We start from the raw sequence: 24,526 nt of genomic DNA on the forward strand, positions 1-24,526 counted from the left end.
GCAGGCTGAGTCTGGCTTTAATCCATGTCAAACCCCTGCCCCCACATCTGCCTGCCCTTATTCAAACATGCACAGACTATCTCCACTTTGCTCCCCGTCTCGTCCCTTATCAGCGGCCCCTGGACGCAGAAACGTGCTCGTTTAAAGTCGTAGTCGTTTAGTTTTATAGTTGTCAATTTAAACGCGCCCTGTCTGGGGGTGTAGTAGGACGAATTACCTCTGGAGTCACGCCTAAAATACACACACCGTCAACCGCCTCGCAGACTTTCACAGAAAGCGCCGCAGCCAATCGCGCGTCGCCTCCCCGCTGTCTCCGTCCGATTCCACCGCTTTCACGCCAGGCGGCCGGCCAATGGGAGAGCGGGAGCGGGCCCGCGCCTCAGCCAATCGGCGGCCAGTTGCTATGTTCGAGGCAGAATCGATAAGCGAGGGATTTTTTTCCTCGCTTTTTACGAGCTCGCATTATAGCGGGCTTACGGGCTGCGGGGCAGAGATCCGGTTGCCTGCCAAGCGCCATGTATGCGCCCGAACCAGCGCGCAGAACCAGCCCGGCGGTACCCGCGAAGTAACGTAATTCCACCACAAACACCGGCCGAACATTCCGCATGCGTGTGGCGCGTGAATCTATAAAAATATTTGTTTATCTTTTTACGAATGGAGGTCACAGATTGATCACCTACCGCTTTATTGGTGCCAGGTGAAAGCTATAAAAGTGAGCAGAAAAATGTTTTCCAAGCTCCAGGAAACTACTATAAATGACGCTCATCAGTGGTTTCAGGTTTCAAATGATGCTGTGAATGTTTGGACATAATCTGTTTTTTTTTAAATGCTTTAATAACGTGCCTATCCTCTTAGTGAATATCCCAAATAACAAAATGTCTGATTGCTTTCAATAAGCTCCAATGTACAGCAGTGGCTAAACAGGACCTTGAACCCTACAGTGAAAACTGTGCATATTCAACAAAATCGCGAGGATAATCTTTTAAAAAGTGCTTAGGGATTGTTGAGCCATATGTCAGTGACCCATTTTAATCCTGCCTGAGGTCTCTTTGTTTACTGAAAACTGCTCACTAAGAAAATGTATATATACACTGAATGTAATCTATTTAAAATTCACTATACACTAAATGACAATTGCACCTTTTATTACTAGATTTACATTTAGATGTTTGTTAAATCTAATTTCTGTCTGTCATTATCACTTCAAACCTTAAATTGATCATTCACTGGCCGCGGTGACAGCGATCGCAGTAAATGGCTCAGATCAAACTTAGATGAGAGGTGACACTGAGAAGGTTCCTATAAGGGGATAACATTGGACCGACTGCTGAAAACCGCTCAGTAGAAATGGCAGGACTGATCCACAACCAAATCAGATTTGCAGCAGATCGCAGCTGAGGCCGGGATGGAAGATGATCCCACCTCGCTGAAACAGGTAGAGGCCCAGCAGTGACGTCGCCCAGAGATAAGAAACTTCCTTTTGGATAAATGCCCAGTCGACATTACTTCCTTCTAACTGAACCTCACATGCAGCGTTCAGTTTCTTTTTCTCAAGGGAAAAGATTTCATATGCAATGAATGGCAGCTAAATAAATGAATAAGTAAACGACCTCGACGTTCGTTAAGCTCTAAGGACAATCTCATTGTGGGATTCAGCTCTTGAAAAGATTAAAAAGTAACCAGCAGGCACGTGGCCAGCAATCCGATCCAGACCTGACAGCCGCTGGCAGAGACGTCTCAGGGTTCAAATCAAAAAACCCGCTCGTCCTGAAAGCACAATCCCACATGCACACTGTACGCAGTGAACTTAGCCAAGATAAGGACGGGTTACGCGGTTCACCGGTCCCGTCAGGTGAGGTCTAGGCCCACGTCCGCCAGTGTGCGCAAACAGCTCCACATCATTACGTTTGCAAATAAAACGTGTTTGTACTGAGACAGAACGCGTAAGATTAATACAAAATAAAATGCCCCTATCGTTCAACAGGGATGTTTACTGCAAGTTATGAACAGTATTATGGGAATGATAATGAAAACCCCTTCCACCGGACTGTAATTACTTCTTTTGCATTATCTGATGTGAATCAAAGCCAGTCAAAGCACTCAGCAAACTGTGAACTCTGCACAGTCCCACAAGAACCCTTAAGCTGTCAGTTTCATCCCGTGATGTTTTTCTTTCCTGGTGAATCGTCTAACCAGAGGACAGAGGCCCGATGAAAAAGTCAGACGTACCCTGCACTAAAAACAGAACAGTAATTACAGCGACCGCTTTCCATAGGATGACCCTCGCGTTATTTACTTTTTCTCCCACAGCATGGAAGCTTCTGGGAGCAAGGCAAACATTCTGCTTTCCATCATCGCCACGGAGACACGTGATAATCAGAGAAAATAATCACATCACGAGCGCGGCAAGCACGGACACGGGAGCGACCTATGGGAGGAAAGCGGGTAAGCGAGAAAGGCTGCGCGCTCGCAACGCGACCGAACCACAGCAACTGACAGACGCGTGCACTCAGACACACGTTAGCACCTCACCTACTTATTAAAACCTGTTTTTCAAGAGACACCTGCCCAGGTAGCAGCATTAAGAACAAAGAGCCTGTTCCTCATACAGATAAAACACATAAAGCTTCAACAACACCAAAAACACATTATGAATCTCTCCTTACTGCTTTAAGCCAACGTTTCTGAAACTACTAATAGAAAATAAAACTACCAGACATATTATGGTGTTTTACCTTTTATCACATACAAGTGCTATGCCAGCACAAATCATCTGCTGATTTAATTTGCTGATTGTGGCCGCTCTTCAATGAAACACGAAGCAGACACTTGAATTGCAAAACAGCGCTAATCATCTCACGGCCGCTAAAAATATATGATACAATTAACACACATCTCCCTTTGTGTGGTAAGAAATGATGCCGCTGATAAGCATTTCAATGGGACACAGCTCCAGATGCAATTGCTTCACATTTGAACCTGTGCTGAGAGTCACAAGTGATATTTTAAAAAAAAAGCTGCATATGACAGGAATTATAAAAATACAGCACTGCCCATTTAATGTTTAACAGTTAAAACTAGTTTAGTAATTTGTCTAATTTGTCACTGCCTTAACATCAACCTACTAAGAGTCCATTTAACTTTGTTCAGAAAGCCACATGTTGGGCTCATGATCATGGACATGCTAGATTTCCTTTAGGGAAACAGAGCACTTTGGAAATATAATAGTGCAGGGCAACAAGAGGGAAGCCCAACCAGCAGCAGCCACATGACTACCTTTGTGTTTTTATTGGCCAACGAACCAGCACACATTCTCCGGCGAACCACTAGCTGCTCGTTTTAGACTGACTCGCTGATATAGCTGCACATACAAATCAAGTGACACACGCTGCACGACTTGTATTTCAGGTGTGCGACATATAACATTACTGGGTGTTCTGAGTAATTAACGCTGGCATTTCACTGTAGTCCTGATGGTGTTTTTTTTTTTTTTTTTAATCTCAATTGAGTGGACCAGACAGGTTTAGTAAGCCCACGCAGTGCAGTCCTGAATGTAATAACAGGTCTCAACATAATATTTAAACTAATTTGATCTCAAGCTACTGATTAAGCCCAACTACCAGTGGTACTGTCTAAGAGCAGGCTGGCTCAGGCTCGGTCAGGTCTCCAGTTGAAGAGGTTACTGCCAACACACTGGGGAATAACTATAACTATCTAAAATTACCCCCTCTGCTAGGGTCTGACATTGAGAGGACACTATGATCTTTCACATGGTAAGTTTTGTGGCTTTTTGTAATGGACTTGTGTTGGTTCAGAAGCCTGTTCAAAGACAACACCGCCACCTGGCGGTCAATATTATTAGCGCCTACCAAAAGTAGCGAGATTTTAAATACGACGACAAATCCTAAATGAAATTATACAAGAAAATACAATAATAATAATAATAATAACAATAATAATAATAATGATAATAATAATCTCGTAACAATGTAAAGCATCCTAAACAGAAGCAAGTCACAATATCGTACTTTTGGGAATCGATTAGTTGGGGCCAGAAGGAACGACCAGACATGAGCAATCGATCCAGAAAACATGATTGACAGTCTGCAGGGGGACGGAAGTGGATGCATCCTCATTAAACTTATGGGTAAGCCGCAGCTACAAACAAGCTGACATATCCGTATGCATGTTTGCAGTTCTTTGTGACGGGACAGTTTGCGTATGGATTAGTCAAGCAATAAAGTTGAGCCGTAAGGTGCTGTCACGTGACCGTTGTTTTGTTTAATATGGTAATTAAATAAACCATGGCAAGCTTTTAGTTTGCTAGCCTGCGTAGCTAACAGCTGCACGCATGTTTTCGCATATACAGTGTATCAGCAGTGCGAACGATTATAAGGTACCTTTGAAGATTCAGTTTGGTAACCAATATGAATCATCACAAGTTTACGGTGTATAATGTTACTGTTAGAGCCTCGTCTCATTGTTTTATAGTCAGGTAAAAACTCTGCGTGTGGTTTGGTTGTGTCTTTCAGGCCTGTCTTGTGCTGAAAATGCACTAGGGAAGAGGGTTTGGGGATACTGATCTCCATAATAACACCAGCCCTGCTCCAGCTGCCATGTCCTCCATCTCTGCATCAACATCAGCTGCTTGTAGTGGTGATGCCATTGTCAGCCAGGTCTCTGAGCAGGCCCTGCTGGCCTCAGATCGCTACGCCAGACTCATCCTGGCCCAGATGAATAAGATGCGGCTCCGCACTGACTTTTGTGACGTTGGGTTGAAGGTTGGTGGCCAGGTCTTTAGGGTACATCGCTTGGTTCTTGCTGCGAGCAGCCCATATTTTTCCGCCCTGTTCTCTGGGGGAATGAAGGAGGCACAGAAAGAGGAGGTGCAGATTCTTGGAGTGGAGACAGAAGTTTTTGAAATTTTGCTGGAATTCATTTACACAGGTCCACATAAGTCCTAATATGCACATAATTGTTTATATAGATTATGGCGTTTTTCAACAGAAACATACTTTTTGTTTTTAGGAGTGATCAGTGTGACTGTGGATAATGTTCAGGAGTTGATGGTGGCAGCAGACATGCTGCAGCTGAACGAGGTGGTATCTATCTGTGGAGAGTTCCTCAAAGGTCACATGGACCCATCCAACTGTGTGGGCATATTTCAGTTTTTGGAGCAGATTGCCTGCATGGAGATGCTAGAGTTCACTGAGAACTACATACATGTTCACTTCCTGGAGGTATGAAAAGTCATTGTTTAACGTTTGTTAAAGCTTTGGTTTTGCTCTGACACATTGTGTCCACCAGCTAGTTGCATAAACACACAGACCAAGAGTTGGTACAAGACATCACCAGTGTTTTACCAGAACCATCTGTTGTATTGCATTGTATGTTTAGGAAAATATCTTTAAATTTTTTTTTAATTTGCTCCTCTTAGGTGTGTGCCACTGACGAGTTCAAGGATCTTTCAAAGGATCAATTAGGAAGGGTGCTTCGGAGCGAGGAGTTGAGAATTGAGGATGAGTACCAAGTATTCACTGCAGCCATGGACTGGGTTCTGCAGGATGTTGTGAAGAGGAAAAAACATGTTGTGGAGGTGTTGGAACAAGTCCGCTTCCCTCTGCTGTCCCCACAAAGACTATTCAAGTATATAGAAGGTATGGAGATTTTAAATATACACTCCTTTTTATATGTTACATGCTTCGAGATATATATTTATTTTCAATTCAGCACAACACACTGAAAATACTAAAAATCATTTGTTGCAGGTATTACAGACTTCAGTTTGCGGGTGGCACTGCAGACCCTTCTGAAAGAATACACTGAAGTCACAAAGTCTCCTAAAGAAAATAAGATTTACAGCCAAATGCAACCGGCCAAGATGAGACCCAGAAGAAAAGCCAGGAAGTACCTTTATGCCATAGGTTTTGTATTACCTCACTTTCTTTAGCAGAAATACACAATTAATGAAGATGTTTAGTAGCTGAAAGTATTATTTATATAAGAAGAGTGAGTAATGCCATTTTGGTCATTCACTGTAGGAGGCTACACTCGGCTTCAAGGAGGCCGCTGGAGTGACAGCCGGGCATTAAGCTGTGTGGAGCGCTTTGACACCTTTAACCAGTACTGGACTACTGTGTCATCCCTGCATCAGGCTCGCAGTGGGTTAGGTGTTGCTGTCTTGGAGGGCATGATTTATGTGGTGGGAGGTGAGAGAGTGGAGAATGTTTGCTTGCGTTTGAATGCCGAAGAGAAATGCACCTAAAGTCTGAGTCTGACGCATTTGTTGTTTCATCAGGGGAAAAAGATTCGATGATATTTGACTGCACAGAGCGATATGATCCAGTGACGAAACAGTGGGCAGCTGCGGCATCTCTGAATTTTCCTCGCTGTGGAGTGGGCGTCTGCCCCTGCCATGGAGCACTCTATGCACTTGGTTAATATCAGTAATATTAACACAACGAATGGAAAAAAAACACACCACAAGTTGCTTCAAATGATTATACTGTTCTGTGCTTTTTTAGGTGGTTGGGTTGGCTCTGAGATTGGGAAGACAATGGAACGTTATGACCCAGAGGAAAACAAGTGGGAGGTCATCGGCAGCATGGCAGTTCCACGCTATTACTTTGGCTGCTGTGAGCTACAAGGTGTTTGCAAGTGAATCGTCCTCTGTATGCTACTGCTCAGTACTCTGTACAAGGCTCAGTTCATTAAAGCCGCTCTCTCTGCACAGGGTTCATTTATGTGATCGGGGGGATCAGTGATGAAGGAATGGAGCTGCGTTCAGCCGAGGTGTATGACCCTATCTCCCGCCGCTGGAGCGCCTTGCCTGTCATGGTCACACGCAGAGCCTACGTGGGTGTGGCCTGCCTCAATAACTGCATCTATGCAGTGGGTGGCTGGAACGAGGCACTGGGAGCACTGGAAACAGTAGAGAAGTACTGTCCTGAAGAGGTAACGCGAAACAAAGGCATTTCATTTTCTTTATTTCATTGTAAAGGTACTATGTCTGTGATTGCATTTTAATGCCTTTTAGGAGAAATGGGTGGAAGTGGCTCCGTTGTCCACAGCCCGTGCAGGGGTGTCAGTGTCTGCGGTTAACGGGCTGCTGTATGCTGTCGGTGGCAGGGCTGCCAGCAGAGATTTCTCTGCGCCAGTGACAGTGGACTCTGTGGAAATATATGACCCTCACCTTGATACCTGGACTGAAGTGGGCAACATGATCACCAGCCGCTGCGACGGAGGGCTGGCTGTGCTCTGATGCAGGAAATTTCACATTCAATCTGTGGACCATCAGCGCTTGAATCATCTGAAACTAAGGAAAACTGCACCTTATAAAACACAAACGTGTTTTTGTCTCAAGTGGGTCACATCTTCATATGCTATTTATACATGGATTAGAGATGCTTGTTTTGTGTACATTGCCCAGTCATTGTATAATTTAACATGACAGTAGATTCAACTTGGAAACCGCTTAAACTCCCTTCACTACTGCTCTTACACATCTAAAATGTTCAATTTACTAAATGTTTCTATAAGACTACCAGTGTGAGAATATCTTTTATATTTAAAGATACTCGTGATTGATTATTATTTTTATGGACCAGAGATTTGTAGGATCTTGTTGGACCCCCACTACCGTCCTCAGATAAGACTTATTTTAGTTTCCTTTCGGTTATTTCTCAGAATGTTTGAGGTGCGTGTACATTTGAATCTACTTACAAACTTGTCTGGAGCCAAATGAAACTTGAACTTGCTTCTTGATGATTGATTTCTTTGTAACTGTAAAGAACTTGAACACGACACCACCGTGTGGTGACCAATTTTCACTGGATCACTTTTAAACGCATCTTACTGTAAGATCTTGTGCCAACGTAAGCAAATGTACTGTCAATAGTCTTTAGTTGCACCTGAAATACTTAGAATTTACACTTCAGTGTTGTAATGTTGAGCAGGACGTGAGAATACTCAACAATGCACGCTTAGAAATGGTTCTGGTGGATTCCTCTTTGGCTTTTGCAGCTCCTCTGCAGCTACAATATGTGTAGTTTGTATGAAGTTATTGCACACTCATAATATTGCCTATTATTACTGTTACACTTTGAAATAACACAGTATCAATATTGTTTGGTCTTACTGCTATTTTTATACATATTAAAAAATAGTGTGTGTATTGGCTTAAAAGGTGGTGCAAGATTGGTGCAATGTGCAAACCAACAAAGCAGCAGCTCTGAAATTTGACATCTTGCTGGATTTGGGGCTACTCAACACTGTTGGTTGTCTTTCTGTTCCCTAGTGTTCTGTATTTATCTTTACAGGTCTGCCACAGCAACATCGCTTTACCCATTAAAATGGAAGTGCACATTTTTATTAAGTGTCTTATATTTTATTCAGGTTCCTCAAACAACAGGTGTTGATGTTCAGCAACATGGAAATTTTAATTTTGCTAATGATTTACAGGTATCACAAGATCTAGGCAACACACTGCATGTGTAAATAAATGACAACACAGTGACAAGGCAAAAGAAAATTCCACATTGAATCAGCTTTGAATCTCTCTGATCCTCTTCTCAGTACAGAATTTCTTAATTACTAACGTAGCCACCAGTGAAAAGGTGGCAACTAGGGTGAGGACAGTTCGCATGGATTTGAACCAGGCAGGATAACCAGGCAGCAGGTTCAGGTCATAGTGCAGGGACAGACCTAATCCTATGATGACTACTAGTGCTCCCTCCGAAATACTGTCCCTGCAGAGAAGCGCAAACCAGGCCAAAAGTGATGGCACCACACTGTTGGCCAAGTTCATCCAGTCTGGCTGAGCAGGGCTGCCAGCTGGGATGGTAAAGCCCCAGCGTGCACCTCCAAGGAAGGACACTATAGCAGCTCCATAAACCACTTGGGCATATGCCACTTCAGGGTAGAAAGACTGTGTGGCAGCCATCAGGACCGGGGCGGACAAGAACGGAATTAGTCCACCGAAACCAAGATACAGCGCTGCTTTGGGAGCCTGGCTGATGGCCTTTAAACTGAAGTCTTCCTTGGTGTTTGCTCTTTCTGAAGAGCCTTGTGAATCCCCGTGGCAGAGACGTGAGGCAGGCCAACCCACAGTCCTGATGCTCAACAACCTGTGGGTGTATGATGGCCTGGAAGGTGTTAACGCTGAGCAAGCTTGTGAGTTAAACAGCAGCTGTGCCTGTCTTGTGTAGTTTGGCGTCCTGGTTAGCTGCTTGAGACATCTCAATACTGAAATCTGTGAATATAATATCCATTAAAGTACATAACCATAATGGCGTCCTCCATTTACACCGACACTATTCATTTGCTGGCAAACTGAAGTTAACTTACCCCAGACGCTGCGAGTCTTCCAGATGCAAACGTAAACATCTTACATCAGAAAATAAAACAAAACGCCCGGGCTAAAGTTGATGCTATTAATAGTTAGCATACATTCTCTTACAGCCACTAGAAGAACGTGATGCAATACAGTGGTCTCCTACTGCAACAACCCATAAACCACAGACGTAGTATTTGAGCAAAGGTAACGCTTTTACTTTATGTCATTAGCTCAGTTGCCAAAATCTCTACGGTCACAAAAAATAACATCAATGGCTACAAAGTTAACGTTAGCTGGCTAAACTAGAGGTCATGGGTAGCCTGCTATTTCATCGGAGATCGATTAAATGGCTGCCTCATATATTCCTCAAACTGAATCGATTATTTTGGCTGGCGGTGGCGAAGACGTATTGAGGAACGTTCACAACAGCAAAACGTCATGTAAGCGCTATAAACAGTAGTTTTTCGAAAATTCTAACATTGATATAAACTCAATCATGCGGGCACGGTCGTATCATAATACCCAAGTTGTGTGCGACATTGTTAACATATTTCTACTCCACACGCGCGCAGGAACTCCTCTAGGTTGCATATGTACGACAGATCTTGAACGGAGCACGTCAAGGCTGTTCGAATCCCTCAGTGCCAGCGGCAGTGGTAAGCGCTCCGAAAACCCAAACAAACGTCAAACGTTGTATTAAGAAACGGGTTTATAGTTTCGAAAAAGTTTTTGTTCCGCTGTTGTTTGCAGACTTTATATTTGTCCGAACGCCTCTTCGGCGGAACCTATCTCATTAAGCAGAAGGTACACGATATCGTCATGAGACGCTGCAAATTAGCTCGCTAGCACTTAGCAAGCTGATGAATGTGTGCTGCCGCTGCTAAGGTAGCCATTTTGAAGCCGTGTTGTTCCAACGAAGACAGGTCTGTTTACCTCTATTTGGGTGATCGTGACAGTTGTCTAAATAGACAGTTTAAGTCAGCGTGAGGATATGAAATGCGCTTTTGCATCTCTAACCTTCATACACGTAGTAAATAATTTCAACTGCCTCGCAGTTTTCGTGAGCTACTTAACAGGCTAAGTAACGTCAGCTATTAGCTAACAAATGCTACGCTAACGTTAACCTAAGTTAACTCAGCAGACTTAACTACGAACACAGTGACGGCTGATCAGATAACGTCAATAGGTGGTGATTAACGCAGACTAATTACCAGGCCCACAGCATGGCCAATGTGTTCATTTAAACCCATTAAAGTTACTCAGCTAGCGTTAGTTAGCTTGGTGCAGTTCATGCAGCAGCGTTAATGTGTTTAGTTGACGAGCTGCACATTGTGCACACATGGGTTTCCCCACGCTCTCCATGTAATAACCATTGACGTTAAATCAGGTGCTTTCCTCACTTGACGCTTGTTTTGCCGTTATTCGTGGCATTGTTGTTCTACAGTGAACTCAACGTCTGTGCTACACGTTGCAGCCGTGTCCGTGGCAGACACTTTGATATCGAGTTGTTACATAACAGTTCAGTCGCCGCCGAGTTTGTATAGACGACCGCACTTTGTTTTGATGTTGAACTGTGTTATGGCGCATGTTTTATCAGCGTGTATGGGCGCAGATTCGCCCGTGACATTACGAACCTCTGTTTCATTCAGCGGCACATACACAGCGTCAACCCCGTTCAATGCTCAGCTGTAGCAGAGAAGTGCCGAGAAAGAAGGCGCTCAAGCTATTTCCATGCTGGTATAAATATTTCATCCGCCAAAAGCCGACACAGTTTTATAAAAGAGTCAGCTTTTAGCATAGAGTGTTTCTGAGTCAGGATTATTTTTCTTAAAATATATCTGAAGTGTCAGGATTTGCTTTTAAAGGCCTGGATGTCTGTTGAATTTGAAGTTTTTTTTGGCATTTAATGAGAATCCTCAGTGAAGAACGACTAATACGTGAACTCTGGCATTGCCAGATTGCAAATGCTTTTCTGTTGCCTATCTCTTATACACTCAATTGGGTGTTTGATGGGTGTATATATTTTTGCTCTGTGTTACTTACAAGCTTTATATCAAAATTAATTTGCATTATAGATGTGTCAGCCACCTTACAACTATTTGATAGTGTGATTTAGTGCCGGATGCTAGATGTGCTTAATTAGCTGACATCGGTGTGTATTTGAGATGATTTCTGTCTGAACTGGGGCTGTCTGTGTTTAACGCAGGTCCAGGTTGTTCCTGTGCAGACACTCTTGAACAGTCAGCAAGAAAACCAAAAAGTGCACTGAAGCTTCCTGTGTGAGGAGAAAGTATCTCATTTAAGGAAAGGAAAGACCCACTCAGCTGGATGCATCCTGGTGACCACCCTTTTTTGCCACAAGAAAAGAATTTTGAGCTTTTTTGAGGATTTCTTTTTGACCATCCTTCATCGACGTTGAACAACTCCTGTATATCATATGACACAATTTTGGCTTCTAAGCTCTTATATCTATGAATTTAGGGTTATACCATAAACCTGCTTCAATCAGAAGGCTGCGAATAATTAAATGGGCATTCTACAAATGTGATATTAATACTTTAAGCAACATTACAATGAATCATTCAACAGCATCTCTATTTCACTAACCAAAACTAAAAGTGACAGCAATGTAAAAGTAGGGTATTACATCCTTCACTGTCATGTAACTTAAAACCTAGAGTATAATTTCTTTAACCTCAGACAGTCTTTTTCACCAGTTTAATGAGGTGAACAGTGGTATTCAGCGACCTCCATTACTACTAAAGGCTGTCTCCGAACATTTTTCTTTTTTGCAAGCATTTCAGTAGATCTTAAAATGATTCGGTAAAAGGTGAGGCGACACAAAAACTGGCACACAGTGTGGCAGGACAACACCTGTCTCTTCCCCCCCAGCTGGTGTCAAAGTGGAACTGCTACACAAACTGCTGCCCATGTGTCAGGGCAGATACCTTTCACAGACTGCTTCCTTTTTTTGAAGACAACCTGGCTCTTCCTCACCATTGGGACAAATCATCTTTCACCTCAGTTCAGTTTTCCAGTTTGCATTAAGTTCAATCAGGGTTGAGGTTTTACTTCTGATAAGTTAAAATGATTCAAATAAATTGGTGACACATTCAGTTACCTGGACTACAACCGTGACTGGAATTAGTCAACCGTCGGAGGATCTTCTACTCTTGAGCTTTAAAATCAAGTTCCCGTTTGGCCAGTTTTCTGGATCACCATTCCAGATTGTTCCTGCAACCTTTTGACCCATCTCTGTGTTCCACCCTGGACGAAGGGGTTTGCCTCTGGGTAAAGGGGCTGTGCTGTCCTGGCAGAGGTGGAGAGGAGGTTGTTGGCATACTGCTCCCCATCTGTCAGCTCGCACACACTGTGATCAGTGCCAACAGGCCTGAGGAACCAAGCCCAGCCGGACGGAGAGGAGGCAGAGGACTTCAGAGCCACAGACTCTGGGGTAATAATAAAGTTTCTCTTGAACAGTTTGACAAGGGACAGATGGGCACAAATGTGCTCAACAACCTTGAAATTATTAGCTGTAGTGATGTCAATTACAAATTGTTTTCCAGCTTCTACACAAAAGTAATTCTTAAGGGAATTGTGGCAAATCCAAAGGATGAACTGGAGTTATTCATGTATCCTGCCACAATATGTTTTCTGTTTAGGCAAGACAAGCTGTTTTCCCTACTAATGAATTGTCTGATTGAAGACCTTTACACAATGAATTCCTAAACGGTTAATGGGCAGACAAAACACTTCAAAGACATGACAGGATATCTAAGATAGATATACCCACAAGGGAGTTTGATTTTGTATCAGCAATTTAAATTGGAGCATTTTAAAACGTCTTTTCTGTCCTCTTTGTCTCTTATTAGATCCTGGCCATGAGGTTTGATGCCTCGATCCACTGACCGGAAACACTGGACCTAAATGGCGCAGCATGACTTTGTCCCTGCCTGGCTTAACTTCTCCACACCCCAGCCTGCCAAGGTGTGTGCGTGTTGTATTTCTGTGTCTGTGCACAAACACACAAAAAAGCTATGATTGAGATAGGCAGCGACGAGTTACGCTTAGGGTTTTCAATTGGTGTATTGTTCAGTAGTGACTAACCTAGATGTGTACTTTTTGGTGAAGAGCTATCATATATAATAAGGGAAGGAAAACAGTTGCAATAACATCAGTTGACAGATTCTAGTACAATAGACTGGATGTTGTGTGTGTAAATTACACATTTAGTCATGTATTTTTCTGGAACTAGTAAGTAGCTGTAGCTAAATAAATCTGAATTGTGCATCTGTGCACATCATTTTTTAAGACCTAATTGCAAATGTATCAGCAACAAGTTTGACATTTTACAGTTACATAATGATGGTTCGTATAGGAAAATTGCAGGCAGGCATGGACTCTTACCATTGAAACAATGGCGGGTTTGTGTTTAAGTAAGTCAGGACAAAGGTTTAAGCCAGCTGAGAAGATTTACTGAGACTGTGTCTACTTAGTGTAGCTGCTGTGTTCTCCATTCAGCAACACTGGCTAAATACATTTTGCAAGCTAGTTAAATAATGCAACTACATTCTTGTTAGTGTTTTTACCAAGTAACAGGCATTTAACTAAACAGGAGTCATAAAGTCTGGATGTTTTTTGGCAGGAGCAGTATTGTAACTGGTAGTTAGGGTTAGTAGTTAACAAGCAAACACTTATCCATATCTGTCTGCGTTGGCGTGTGTGTCAAAGGTGCATGATAAACCTTTAGGACTGTTTGGATTTACTGTGGCTCAGCATTGCTTTTAAGCTTTGATTGTGGAGTACGATTTCAGATGGTTTCATAATTGAGTTGGTGAACCAGGTTGTGTCTGTTACATTTAGATTTAACATTGAATGGAAAGCCTTTTTTCTGAGGGTTCAGCCTATTCTGTGAGTTGAGAAGTTGCTCTGTCCAGTGGCCTGTCGCCCAGACACAGAAAACAAGGACAAACCCTCTCTCCTTCAGACACATGATTTCTTTCACCTTGGTCATATTCATCTTTGGATATTGTTTGAGTCTGCTCACCCAGCTTGAAGTTACAGATTTACTGTAGCTATTTGTGCGTTATATTGCTGTGTTGTGTCCTTCCTTGAGGTGACTGTTTCCGTGACAGGATGAAGAATACGATGTAATTTAATTTTTGAACCTGAGCTGACACAAAAGTGATCAGCGATCAGTGATTAGAACTGATCACTTTTGTGTGTGGATGTATTTAAAGCTTGAGATTCTTTCCACCTTGTTATTCAGGTACACATTTCTTCTGGCGATGTATTATAAAGCAGTTTTTGTGATGTCTCTTTTGGTTCACTTTTGTTGGCTCAAAATAGATCCCTCATTGATGTATTCACTTAGTTATGTAAGATTTCCAAGCGAGTAAGAGAGCTCAGAGCATGGGGAGGGTTTTTATGCTAATCTACATTTCTGCATGATCATTAAAGTAAACTGTGGATCGGAAGAAAGTCTTACAAAAGGTTTAGCTGTTAATCGCCTCTAAGCACGTTGTTTCTGCGGTGTATTGTCACTATCTACCTTTTGAATAACTTGGTATCCATCCCACCCTCCAGTCCCCTGCTGCCAACCTTGACAAACAAGGGGAGCCCCACCACCACAGAGACGGCAGAACCGCTGTGAGCCGCCGCCGCCACAACTCCTCCGATGGCTTCTTTAACGGGTCCCTGCGTGCTCCAGGTAACAGCGGGTGCCTTCCTGTTGTCAAGTCAGCTATTGTTGTTGCAGAGCTTAACCTTGGAAATGAGGTGCTCAAAATATAATTTAGTACAGTGCCATAATAGTTTTAGCTCATGGGATGGGAACACTCTGGCTGCATTTCAAACATGAAGTTATTTTTTGATCCAGTTATGAGCCTCCACTCGTATGAATATGAAAATGACAGGCAGCAAACCTTTATTAAAGTCAGCCCTGTGGAGGATAATGATATAATTGAGGCCAGCTCAGATGACACTAGTGGTGAAGCAGCATTATGAGCAGCTGACAGGTGGCGTTGGAGTCTCGTCCCCTGTTGATACTTGTATTTTCCATAACTTTACCTTATTTAAACACCTTCCATTATTATTAACCTACACATTTAGCTATAAACTTGAAATGACTAGCTCTAGTACTTCAGGTACATTCAGGTGGATCTAAGGTTAAACCGGGTAATGCTTCCTTTAGCCTGCAGGCGTTTCTCTTCACTGTCTCATGTTTCCACAATAGCTTAATGTTCCCCTTTTTAGGTTACACGTTTGTATGATGTTACTCCTCTACATAGTGTTTGCGTTTGGACTGAGTTTTAAACTCCGCAATGTTTTTGATGCTTGGGGTGTCCCTCTTCCCCCATCTGAACTGGTGCATTACAGCGTATTTTGTCTGTATTTCAGCGGAACAGTGATACTATTGATAGGACTGTATATAGTGTTGAATCGTTTATTGTAAAAGCAGCTGATTACTTCCTTAAACCATGTAATCTGTCTGTCTTGTACTGAACATCTCGTACAGTTACTAAATTCAGTTATTGTTTATTTATAGTTTTATGGTTTTGGCCTGACACCTGCTTACTGTTTCCAAATGACCTGAGCTAACATTACTAAAAAAAAGGAAAACCACCTAAACATAAATATTCTGCTGACAGTGACTGCTAGACTAATAAGGTTTCACGTTATCCTCTAAAATACTACCTTCTAATAATCTGTGTGTCAAAGCCAAATTTTATTGGTATTGTTCTGCACCCTCTTCTCTCTGGAGGTGATGGATGGCAGCAACCCTCTCTGCTTCTGAGGCATGACTCCGTGGACTCGGGGGTGGCCAAAGGAGGACATGGTGGGCTGGCTGTTGGAGGCTCATGTTGGAAGGACACGCCCAGCTGGCACGGAGCTCCGCGGGGCGCCCAGGACGGCCACCACCACCAGGGACGCCACCCCAAACGGGTAGGAGGCGACAGGGACAGGCAGGGGGGGCACCGGCAGCGCAATGGGAACTTCCATCCCCGCAAGGGCGCCTCGTACCAGGACAAGTTCCCCAACGAGGAACGCAAGGACGGCAAGGATGACAAGCTGAAGTTTGTGGAGGAGGATTTTGTGAGTAGATAAAGTCTTTTTCTTAAAGCCGCTGACATTGATGTAGTTCTTTAATGACTAAGCTAAGAAAAGAGTGCGATCAGCTATAAATGTAAAGTAGGGAAATGAACATTGCACACTCTGCACTTAATTTTCTCATTTCTAGTTAAACAATATATTTTTGTGTCAGTAACAACATAACTACTGAATGAGGACATTTATTTTGAAAATACAAAATCTAATTTCTCAGTATTGCCTTTTAGCCTTCGCTCAACCCTGAAACAACTGGAAAACCTGGGACTCAGATGAGACCAGTGGCTCCCCATGCTGGAGTGTGGGGTAATTACACAAATTCTTTAAGCTCTCTACAGTGGTTTGTCACTCACGTCTGACGTTTCATTACCGACTGCTCTGATCGTGTTCCAGAAAATCCCCCTAGTGGCAAACAGATGGTGTCCAAAATGCTGGTTATCAAGAAGGTTTCCAAGGAGGACCCCAGCACAGCCTTCTCTGCGGGCTTTGCTTCTGCTGGTGCCCTACCCACCAACGGCAACAAAGCTCCCATTGCAGGCTCCAGTGTCTACAAGAACCTGGTCCCAAAACCCGCTGTGGCCCCCACCAAAGTAGGCTTCACTACACAGTTCCAAATAATTTACTCAACTCAGCCAGACAAGTAGAAAAGAGGACAACCTGTAGCTGGTGTCCTAGGCAGTCTGTGAAAAAGCCTTCTCTTCTCTTCCAGAGCACCCAGTGGAAATCTGGTGGTAGAGAGATCACTAAGCCTGGCCTCCATATGCCAGGCCGAGACTCAGTCTTTACAAGCCCCGTCTCTGCAGCCAAACCCGGCATCCCAGTCAGTGCTCCCCAGCACAACGCCCCAAGAGAGGTAAAGCCATCTAGACAAGCGACTGAGCCTTTTACGACTGTCACATCTCAACAAGCTTCTTTTACAAACATATGAAACTGTTCGACAGAGAAATGAGGTTAATTCCACTGTTGAACAGAGTGCTTTTTTTAATGCTAAGGCTTCATGTAGTAAATTGACAGGTTTCATCTACACATGGTAATTATGTATTTGTGGTTGCTGACGGACATAATTACCCACTACCCCGTCATCAGCAAATACTGTGCTCCGAAAAATGTTTAGTGCAGCATATTTTGAGACGAGCCAACTAAAATGGCAGCGCATTGTTTAGTGAATAGATTTTTCATTTGACAGAAGAGGCACTCATGTTTAGTCTTTATTGCCATCTCCTGTCTCCATGTGCCATCGCATCAGCAGCATCCTTCCAGCACGACCCCTCCCATAGACATTGCCCCATCCAGGCTGAAGCTGATGCGCCGCGGTCCAGACCGTAAGAGCGAGTTCTTGCGAGCTTTAAAGGACGAGGGCACTGGAGAGCTGACGACAAGCAGCAGCCCAGGAACATCGGGAGAGGTTGGCAGCAGTCCTAATCCTTCATTCATCATCTTTCTTTCTTTTTTAATAATTGATTGTTCGGCTATAACAGTGCCAGGCTGATATAGTGCATGTGTGCTCTGTTTTCAGGGTGAAAGCAGCACCCCAGAACCCAAAGTCTACAGCGAGGAGGTCTGCCACGAGAATGGTCTGTCCTACTCCCTCAGTGACTCAGACACTGAACACCTGTCCAGCTCCCTGGAGGCAGAGCACAGGTGGGCCCTTCTGAACAGTCTCATGTAGCCACACAAGTAGCGTCGGAGACACTCCGTCAACTGAGCAGAAAACTACTGTGCTTCTGTAGGTTGCTGAAGGCCATGGGCTGGCAAGAGTACCCAGAAAACGACGACAACTTCCTGCCTCTGACAGAGGATGAGCTCAGAGAGTTCCAGACTAAAACTGAACAGGTGAGACTTTAGACTAAAGACTTTTCCCTGATAATGAAATCGGCATCTCACCCACGTGCTAAATGTCTGAACAGCTTAAGAGGAACGGATTGCAGAGGAATGGGGTTCTCCCGAGGGCTCGGGGTGTGACCCTCCACTTCACCCCCTGGAGGAGTGTGGCGGAGGCACGCGTTGAGGAGGGCTCAGAGTCCGAAACCAGTAGCAGCAGCCAGACCTCTGATGACGACGACTGCATCAAATCCTAACGTGGCTTTACGGAACAAAAAAGAAAAAAACACCACACAATAGCCAACACCACATCCCAGCAAGCAAACCCCCCTCTTCCCGTCTCATCTTTGTTTTTAGAGCACCATTTTCGATTACTCTCATTTTTGATTTTATTTTGTTGTCGTTCTTGCACAAGGGAAAAACCAATCATATCCCAGTGAAGGGGGAGATTCCTGCTCTGCCAGACGTCGTTTTCCCTGCGTGTCCTCCTTCACTGCAGCCCTCCGCCCTTTTCTGCCCTCTCCCCTTCCTCTCCTTTTTTTTTTCTTCCTCGCTTTGTGGAACTGAAGTGTTCATCAAGAAAAGAAGGGCAATGAATGCACACTTGATTCTGCTTTAAACAGACTAACTCATTTCATTGATGATGCTGATTACACATTATTAATGATATTAATAAAAATTGGTTCCTGACAAGCTGATATGTTTCAATATGAATCTGGCTACTGTGGTGTTTTGTGCCATGCGATGCAATACTGTGAAGGTTAATCTGGATTCCTAAAATGCTACAGTTTAAAGGTTCTCACTGGACATGTTTGCATCCTACATTTGTTGCAGCTCAAGAACAAGAGAAACTTGGCTCACTAGAAATCCTGATTGTTTTTCATTTAAGGACTTGTTTAAAGGCGATTCATGTTAAGTTTTTTTCTTTTCCATTAGAGCTGGAGGAAGTTCTTAAACTCATTTTGTATAATGGTCAAATTATACCTGTGACACTTAAACTTTACAGATTAAGAAAGATGTACTCAGATCTTTCCTGCTTCATTTACTGTAAAACTTCCATAATTCACTAACATCTGAAGATATTAAGGATGTGAGTGAACCATGCAGTGTTCCATAACTGCTGGATTAGCGTCAATCACTGCTGTGGCACATTTAATTTGAAGAGGACTGTGGATGTTATTAGGGACAGATGTTGGAGCGTTTCACAGCAGGTAGGAAGATTGTTTTCTACACCCAACAAGTTAGTTCTGCTTCAAGTAAAGGAAACATTCAGTAATGGAATTAGTTCTAACAATTGTGTGTCCTTGTCCAAGTTTAAGTGGCACATTCTGGTTGTGGAGCAGCCTTTACCACTGCTTTCAGTTACTCTAGGGCTGCTGATCTTTTGAGTTTTCCTCCTTGTTTGAACATAAACTGGCCATAGTTCCTGAAGGCTAAATGTGACCCTGAACCTTTGTTATTGCTTAAACTAAGGGTATTAAGACAATGTTGAGGTGAGTGTTTTTGTAAGTGATTCATGCTAGAATGTTAGTATCAAAAGGACTCATGTCCTTGCAGCTACTGAACCAAATCAGAGGACTTTAATAAATTGTTCACATTCCAGCAACAGCAGTTTTATCAAACTCATAACTTTATTGAACAGTAAATAGTTATATAAACACTGACAGGCATAGAAAGAGACATTTACAACTGCAAACAAGCAGAGCAACAGTATAAAGTTAGGCACAACGGGGAAACTGTTGGAAACAACTTGAGTTTCTGACTTCACTGACTGAAAGAGAGAAGGCTTTATTTAGACGCCGCAGTTGATGATTCACCTCCACACAATCACGTGTCTCCGCTATAATTGTGCCAGGTGCAGTAAATGGCAAGTTACCTCTCGACTTCCATATCTTTAGTATCACTTGTAGCTTTGTCAATGCCGTTAGTGTGAGGCTCCTGTTCAACGATCGCGTCATCCTGCCTCACCTTCTTGACCACTCCTTCCTTCAATGGACTCTCCTCTGGTTTCCTCTGACAGGGCAGATTTATTCAGTCGACACGTTTTACCCCAATCAAAGCAAAATCATCATGCTTTCCTCACCTTCTTCCTGACCAGGTGGGAGATGTCAGAGACGGGGGCTGAGGAGGCCTCCCCATTAGTAGTGCTGTCACCATTGGTAGTCGTGCTATTAGTCTGGATACAAGAAGTAAACCCCAGCTTATTTAAACAACAGCCCATCATCGTATGAGCATCGTGCAAGAGAGCAACGTACATTAGAAGTAGACAAACCACTGTTGTGTAGAGAGGAACCAGAAGTGGCATCTCCATCCTGTGAAGTGAATAAGAGGCACTTTGACCACCTGTGTGTTTTGCGAAACAGGACTACTGACTCCAAACATTGGTCTGAGGAAAGCAGACCCATCCTAACCTACCAGTACATCCTTCACAGCCTGAGTAGCATTGCTCGCAGTTTTCTGTCCCTCAGTGGCATCCTCCACCTTCTCCTGGATCTCTGGCAGCAGAGCCTTCAGCTCTTCCATCTCCTTCCTCTCATCGGGCAAAGCGTCTGGGCAATCAGATTTTTCTAGCAGCTCCTGTAGTTTGTCTGACAGACGAGTGGATGCCTTAGTGACTGCGATGAGCTTCTACTTTGACAATGTGGCTGATGGAGGTTCAGCAGACAAAACATATTGTAGTGAATTTGAGGAATCCGCTTACCCAGTCTGCTCTTTATGACTGAGATGGAGTTGTTCAGCTCCTCGATGGCTTTGTTGAACTCGAGGTTCAAGCTGTAGGTGAGGCCAAGTTGGTAGTGAGTCTCAGCAAGCAGGCGGCTGTCTGAGTCCAGGTGCTTCTGCTGCAGCTTCAGACACTCCTGGAAATCATCCAATGCCTGCGTGTAATTCCCTGAGAAAACGCAGCAGGAATCAAGTCACCCACAGCTCAACAGACACCCCCCAGGAAGTCAATAACATGAATTAAAAGAAAGTCAATCATTTTTCTAGCTGCATAAATCTAGAGAAACACAACTACCTTCTACAGGAGTGATACTGATATTTTAGCTAAGCATCCAAACTATTAAATGACATAAATTAAAACATTAAATCTGAAGTTGGAAAAAAAACAGCATTTAATTATTGAAACATATTTTGCTGAAGCCTTGTTAGCTATGCTATAGCCTTGAAGGTTTCGCCTTTCTGCTCTACAAGAAATAGGGAGTACCGGTGTGTAGCATCCTTATCTGATGTGCCCAATGCTTGCTTTGTTCAGAAAATATTTCGCACATACTGTGTGACTATGCACCTCCCAGAATGGAATATATATTATGAGCTGAATCCTTCTCTTCAGTGAGAGGACGTTGCTTTGCTGTAAACTTCTCACTCCCTGAAAGTAAAATCTTGAAGGTCTCAACTGATTGTGTCTGCTTTAAGATTTAGAAAAAAAGGAACTAAATTTCCCTAACACCTGACTCATTCCTTTAGTACTACAAATCAAAGTGACTTGTAACTTACCTGATTCAGTAGAAACTTCACCAAGTTTCAGATGGGCCTGAGCTGCCATCAGCTGGTCCTCTTTTGTCTCTTTTCTTAATTAAAACAAGAAAAGTAAGCATCCTACAGCAACTGTCAAAGTCAGGTCCTGAACATCATGCGCCATTTAAATCCCTGTTACCTTTTGTAGATGACTTTGGCTACTTCCAGCATCTCCCAGGCCAACTGCAGGTTCCCCACCTCCTCATCCTCACTGTCCTGAAACATTTAAAACAACACTGAACCACATATTCAGGGGAGTAATGTTAATGCACATGTGAGCGGTGCAGTCATTTACCTTCTCAGCGGTGCCATCTGCTTCACCTTGATCTTCTGTTTCCATTTCATCTTCCTCACCCTCTTCATCATCTGTGGAGGAGATGTTTATTACACACTTTAAACATGAAGCTCTGCACTTAGTTGGGGGTGTGACTCACCTTGTACTTCATCTTGCTGGTCGGCCGACTCGTCTTCCTGCTCACCAGATTTAGTGTCATTGATGTCACTGTTTTTCTCATCTCCCTCAGCCATTTTCTCCTCTTCAGCCTCTTCCTCCGTGTTCTTTTGCTCACCACCAGCCTCTGCCTTTTCTACATCAGTCTGTTCTGCACCCTTGCTTGGCTTCCCCTCCACTTTCTCTGCGTCGCCGCTCTCCTTCCCATCAACCTTTTCCTTCTCTTCAAGGCCGCTTTCCTTCTCTTCAGCCTCCTCTTTATGGTCGCTCTCCTTCCCATCAACCTTTTCCTTCTCTTCAGCCTCCTCTTTAAGGCCGCTCTCCTTCCCTTCAGCCTCCTCTGCGTTGCCGTTCTCCTTTCCTTCAACTTTTTCCTTCTCTTCAGCCTCCTCTTTATGGCCGCTCTCCTTCCCATCAACCTTTTCCTTCTCTTCAGCCTCCTCTTTATGGTCGCTGTCCTTCCCTTCAACCTTCCCTGCGTCGTCGCTCTCCTTCCCCTCAGCTTCTTTGTCTTCAGCCTCTTTCTCTGCCATGGCATCATACACCTGATCCCTCAGCTCATCTCTTGTCTTCTCTGATGGCAAAGATTGTGCAGTTAGAGGAAGTAGCTACTGCTGGCTCAAAACAAGCCCAAGCAAAGAGCAATATTTTTTTATTGATATTATTTTTACCATCAATGTTCTCTGTACTTTCAATCTTAGAGTCATTGGGTCTGTTGTCGTCATCTTCTTCTGGGACTCCCTCTAGGGCATTACCCAACACGGAGTTCTCCATCCTACAGCAAGAAAACACTTAGTTTTAGTAAGTATACAGCAACCAACATGGGAATATAAATTTAATCAAGCTTAAATATATATATATATAAAAAGAGGGAGAAATAAAAACTTAAGCTTACCGTGCCAAATCCAGCAAGGCTTTGCCGCACCAAAAGAAAGCCTCCCCACACTCATCAGCCGTGTCCCCATACTTTTTTGCCCTAAAACAAAAGACTGCCGGTTTCAGAAGGCCTGACGTTTGATGGACACGCAGTGTGAATGGCACAAAGGCTTATTAAAGCAAACGATGGACACCTGCCAAGCTCTGATAAACACCTGTAGCTAATTAAACCGCGGTGCCTCATGTTTCTTGCTAGCCTGAAATGCCTGTATGACCACTGCGCTGCTGACGCTTCATTGTGTGACTACTAACTACAAGCCAGGCCTGAATATACGGTGCCCGTTAACTCACAGCATGCCGCAGGCCTCCTGCAGGGAGCTCACCGCCTCCACCACCTTCCCCATCACCAGGTGTTTCTTGCCTGCTCCGATTAGCTTGTCAGTCTCTTCCATGTTACACTGCGGAGAAAAGAAACGCACCGACTCATTCCAAACTACACATCTAAAGCCGCATAGCTGCCTCCGTGCTATTTTAATATCAGCAACAACACATTATGGAAAAACAGAAATCAATTCCTTACCTTTACCAACAGCGAACGGACTAAAAGTTAAAAGCTCTGCCTGGTGCGCGTGCCTCAGCTCCTGCCTGTGACACTGGCTACTCCGTTGTTTCAATTTGGCGCGAAATGAACCCTGCCCTTTCCGGCTTAATTCCGGGTTTTCTCCAGCGCGGGAAAAAATTTAAAGATACAGAAGCCTGTCTCAAAAACTACTAACACAAAGTACTATTACTTTTTCACTGATGCCTCCTCTGGTACACTATTACAGTTAGAGTTACAGCGACGAAAACTCTTGCTACTGTTGATTCTATAGCCACTACTTCAATTTTAACATATTATGCCTGTGTGTGTCCCTCATATCCTGCTGTGAGGGACACTAATTGTCCAGGTCTCCTCTGTGCTGCTGTAATGACTTCACAAATGTAGCTGCCTCATCAAAACAAGTCAAGACCTGGCAGCTCGTCATCCTCATCCTGAGACAAGCTTTCATAACTTCTCTCATGCTGTTAATAATTATTGTTGTAACAGCTATAATTTCCCAGTCTACCAACACCCCACTGCTTTATTTGATGTGGGAGTAGCACAGATTGTGAGTAAGAGGATCACACGTGAGCACTATCACATGTGATTAAAGAGCTTTTTATTGTTTTCTAGGGCTGAATGTGAGCAGGAGGATGGGAACTCAATTGCACTTCAAACATACAGTTGCTTAGGAATCAGCAGTGCAGCAGATTCACTAATTATGGGCATATTGTGATCCATGAGATGAATACAGGGCAGCTTTGATCAGTAGCCCACCGAGGTGCTTTTAACAGGTTATTGTGTGTCCCCCTCTTATCTGGCCCTTGAGGCAGTGACCATG

General features: G+C 43.7%; 4 protein-coding genes across 15 annotated transcripts; 2 read left to right on the top strand and 2 right to left on the bottom strand.

Moving 5' to 3' along the window:
- Nucleotides 1-415: 415 nt before the first annotated feature.
- ipp (intracisternal A particle-promoted polypeptide) lies at nucleotides 416-8,370 on the top strand. 6 transcript variants are annotated; one of them, XM_029131098.3, is made up of 11 exons: nucleotides 416-570; nucleotides 2,311-2,445; nucleotides 4,533-4,947; nucleotides 5,029-5,240; nucleotides 5,438-5,657; nucleotides 5,769-5,924; nucleotides 6,042-6,209; nucleotides 6,299-6,436; nucleotides 6,525-6,647; nucleotides 6,734-6,954; nucleotides 7,037-8,370. In XM_029131098.3, exons 3-11 carry the CDS (start codon nucleotides 4,617-4,619, stop codon nucleotides 7,259-7,261), a joined length of 1,794 nt encoding a protein of 597 aa, XP_028986931.1. In that variant the 5' UTR covers nucleotides 416-570; nucleotides 2,311-2,445; nucleotides 4,533-4,616; the 3' UTR covers nucleotides 7,262-8,370. The 6 variants fall into 6 exon arrangements, with proteins under 6 accessions (XP_028986931.1, XP_028986932.1, XP_028986930.1 ...); XM_029131099.3 differs by having other exon boundaries at nucleotides 418-565; XM_029131097.2 differs by lacking the exons at nucleotides 416-570; nucleotides 2,311-2,445 and adding an exon at nucleotides 4,024-4,147.
- On the bottom strand, nucleotides 8,365-9,662 carry LOC114844069 (transmembrane protein 69-like). Its single transcript, XM_029131123.3, has 2 exons — nucleotides 9,346-9,662; nucleotides 8,365-9,250 (listed from the first exon to the last, which is right to left on the bottom strand). The coding sequence occupies exons 1-2, from the start codon at nucleotides 9,382-9,384 to the stop codon at nucleotides 8,543-8,545; spliced, it is 747 nt and encodes a 248-aa protein (XP_028986956.1). The 5' UTR covers nucleotides 9,385-9,662; the 3' UTR covers nucleotides 8,365-8,542.
- Nucleotides 9,663-9,708: 46 nt separating this feature from the next.
- Nucleotides 9,709-19,281, top strand: gpbp1l1 (GC-rich promoter binding protein 1-like 1). 4 transcript variants are annotated; one of them, XM_029131113.3, is made up of 13 exons: nucleotides 9,709-9,774; nucleotides 9,907-9,990; nucleotides 11,541-12,788; nucleotides 13,207-13,321; nucleotides 14,921-15,044; nucleotides 16,098-16,429; nucleotides 16,672-16,747; nucleotides 16,835-17,031; nucleotides 17,151-17,294; nucleotides 17,688-17,846; nucleotides 17,958-18,082; nucleotides 18,172-18,274; nucleotides 18,349-19,281. In XM_029131113.3, exons 4-13 carry the CDS (start codon nucleotides 13,262-13,264, stop codon nucleotides 18,517-18,519), a joined length of 1,491 nt encoding a protein of 496 aa, XP_028986946.1. In that variant the 5' UTR covers nucleotides 9,709-9,774; nucleotides 9,907-9,990; nucleotides 11,541-12,788; nucleotides 13,207-13,261; the 3' UTR covers nucleotides 18,520-19,281. The 4 variants fall into 4 exon arrangements, with proteins under 4 accessions (XP_028986946.1, XP_028986949.1, XP_028986948.1 ...); XM_029131116.3 differs by having other exon boundaries at nucleotides 9,710-9,774; nucleotides 17,691-17,846; nucleotides 18,349-18,976; XM_029131115.3 differs by lacking the exons at nucleotides 9,709-9,774; nucleotides 9,907-9,990 and adding an exon at nucleotides 9,997-10,138.
- Nucleotides 19,282-19,874: 593 nt separating this feature from the next.
- On the bottom strand, nucleotides 19,875-23,828 carry LOC114844060 (histone-binding protein N1/N2-like). 4 transcript variants are annotated; one of them, XM_055503850.1, is made up of 15 exons: nucleotides 23,686-23,828; nucleotides 23,457-23,563; nucleotides 23,125-23,205; nucleotides 22,901-23,004; nucleotides 22,598-22,803; nucleotides 22,213-22,441; nucleotides 22,074-22,144; nucleotides 21,918-21,994; nucleotides 21,758-21,831; nucleotides 20,964-21,152; nucleotides 20,678-20,850; nucleotides 20,518-20,574; nucleotides 20,346-20,438; nucleotides 20,139-20,275; nucleotides 19,875-20,033 (listed from the first exon to the last, which is right to left on the bottom strand). In XM_055503850.1, the coding sequence occupies exons 2-15, from the start codon at nucleotides 23,555-23,557 to the stop codon at nucleotides 20,027-20,029; spliced, it is 1,599 nt and encodes a 532-aa protein (XP_055359825.1). In that variant the 5' UTR covers nucleotides 23,558-23,563; nucleotides 23,686-23,828; the 3' UTR covers nucleotides 19,875-20,026. The 4 variants fall into 4 exon arrangements, with proteins under 4 accessions (XP_055359825.1, XP_055359824.1, XP_028986937.1 ...); XM_055503849.1 differs by having other exon boundaries at nucleotides 22,213-22,564; XM_029131104.2 differs by having other exon boundaries at nucleotides 22,514-22,803.
- Between the last annotated feature and the right edge of the window lie 698 nt (nucleotides 23,829-24,526).

The sequence above is a fragment of the Betta splendens genome, chromosome 17 (assembly GCF_900634795.4).
Source record: "Betta splendens chromosome 17, fBetSpl5.4, whole genome shotgun sequence".
NCBI classification, from domain to species: Eukaryota; Metazoa; Chordata; class Actinopteri; order Anabantiformes; family Osphronemidae; genus Betta; species Betta splendens.

Coding starts and splice junctions, on each gene's coding strand:
- LOC114844060 (XM_029131103.2), bottom strand. CDS start 23,557: ATGGAAGAGACTGACAAGCTAATCGGAGCAGGCAAGAAACACCTGGTG. Junction 23,005..23,124: donor GCCTTGCTGGATTTGGCACG/GTAAGCTTAAGT, acceptor TTCTTGCTGTAG/GATGGAGAACTCCGTGTTGG. Junction 21,995..22,073: donor CAGATGGCACCGCTGAGAAG/GTAAATGACTGC, acceptor TAAATGTTTCAG/GACAGTGAGGATGAGGAGGT.
- ipp (XM_029131098.3), top strand. CDS start 4,617: ATGTCCTCCATCTCTGCATCAACATCAGCTGCTTGTAGTGGTGATGCC. Junction 6,210..6,298: donor CATGATTTATGTGGTGGGAG/GTGAGAGAGTGG, acceptor TTGTTTCATCAG/GGGAAAAAGATTCGATGATA. Junction 6,648..6,733: donor TGGCTGCTGTGAGCTACAAG/GTGTTTGCAAGT, acceptor CTCTCTGCACAG/GGTTCATTTATGTGATCGGG.
- LOC114844069 (XM_029131123.3), bottom strand. CDS start 9,384: ATGTTTACGTTTGCATCTGGAAGACTCGCAGCGTCTGGG. Junction 9,251..9,345: donor GAAGACTCGCAGCGTCTGGG/GTAAGTTAACTT, acceptor TTATATTCACAG/ATTTCAGTATTGAGATGTCT.
- gpbp1l1 (XM_029131113.3), top strand. CDS start 13,262: ATGGCGCAGCATGACTTTGTCCCTGCCTGGCTTAACTTCTCCACACCC. Junction 15,045..16,097: donor CGGGTCCCTGCGTGCTCCAG/GTAACAGCGGGT, acceptor TTCTCTCTGGAG/GTGATGGATGGCAGCAACCC. Junction 17,847..17,957: donor GCCCAGGAACATCGGGAGAG/GTTGGCAGCAGT, acceptor CTCTGTTTTCAG/GGTGAAAGCAGCACCCCAGA.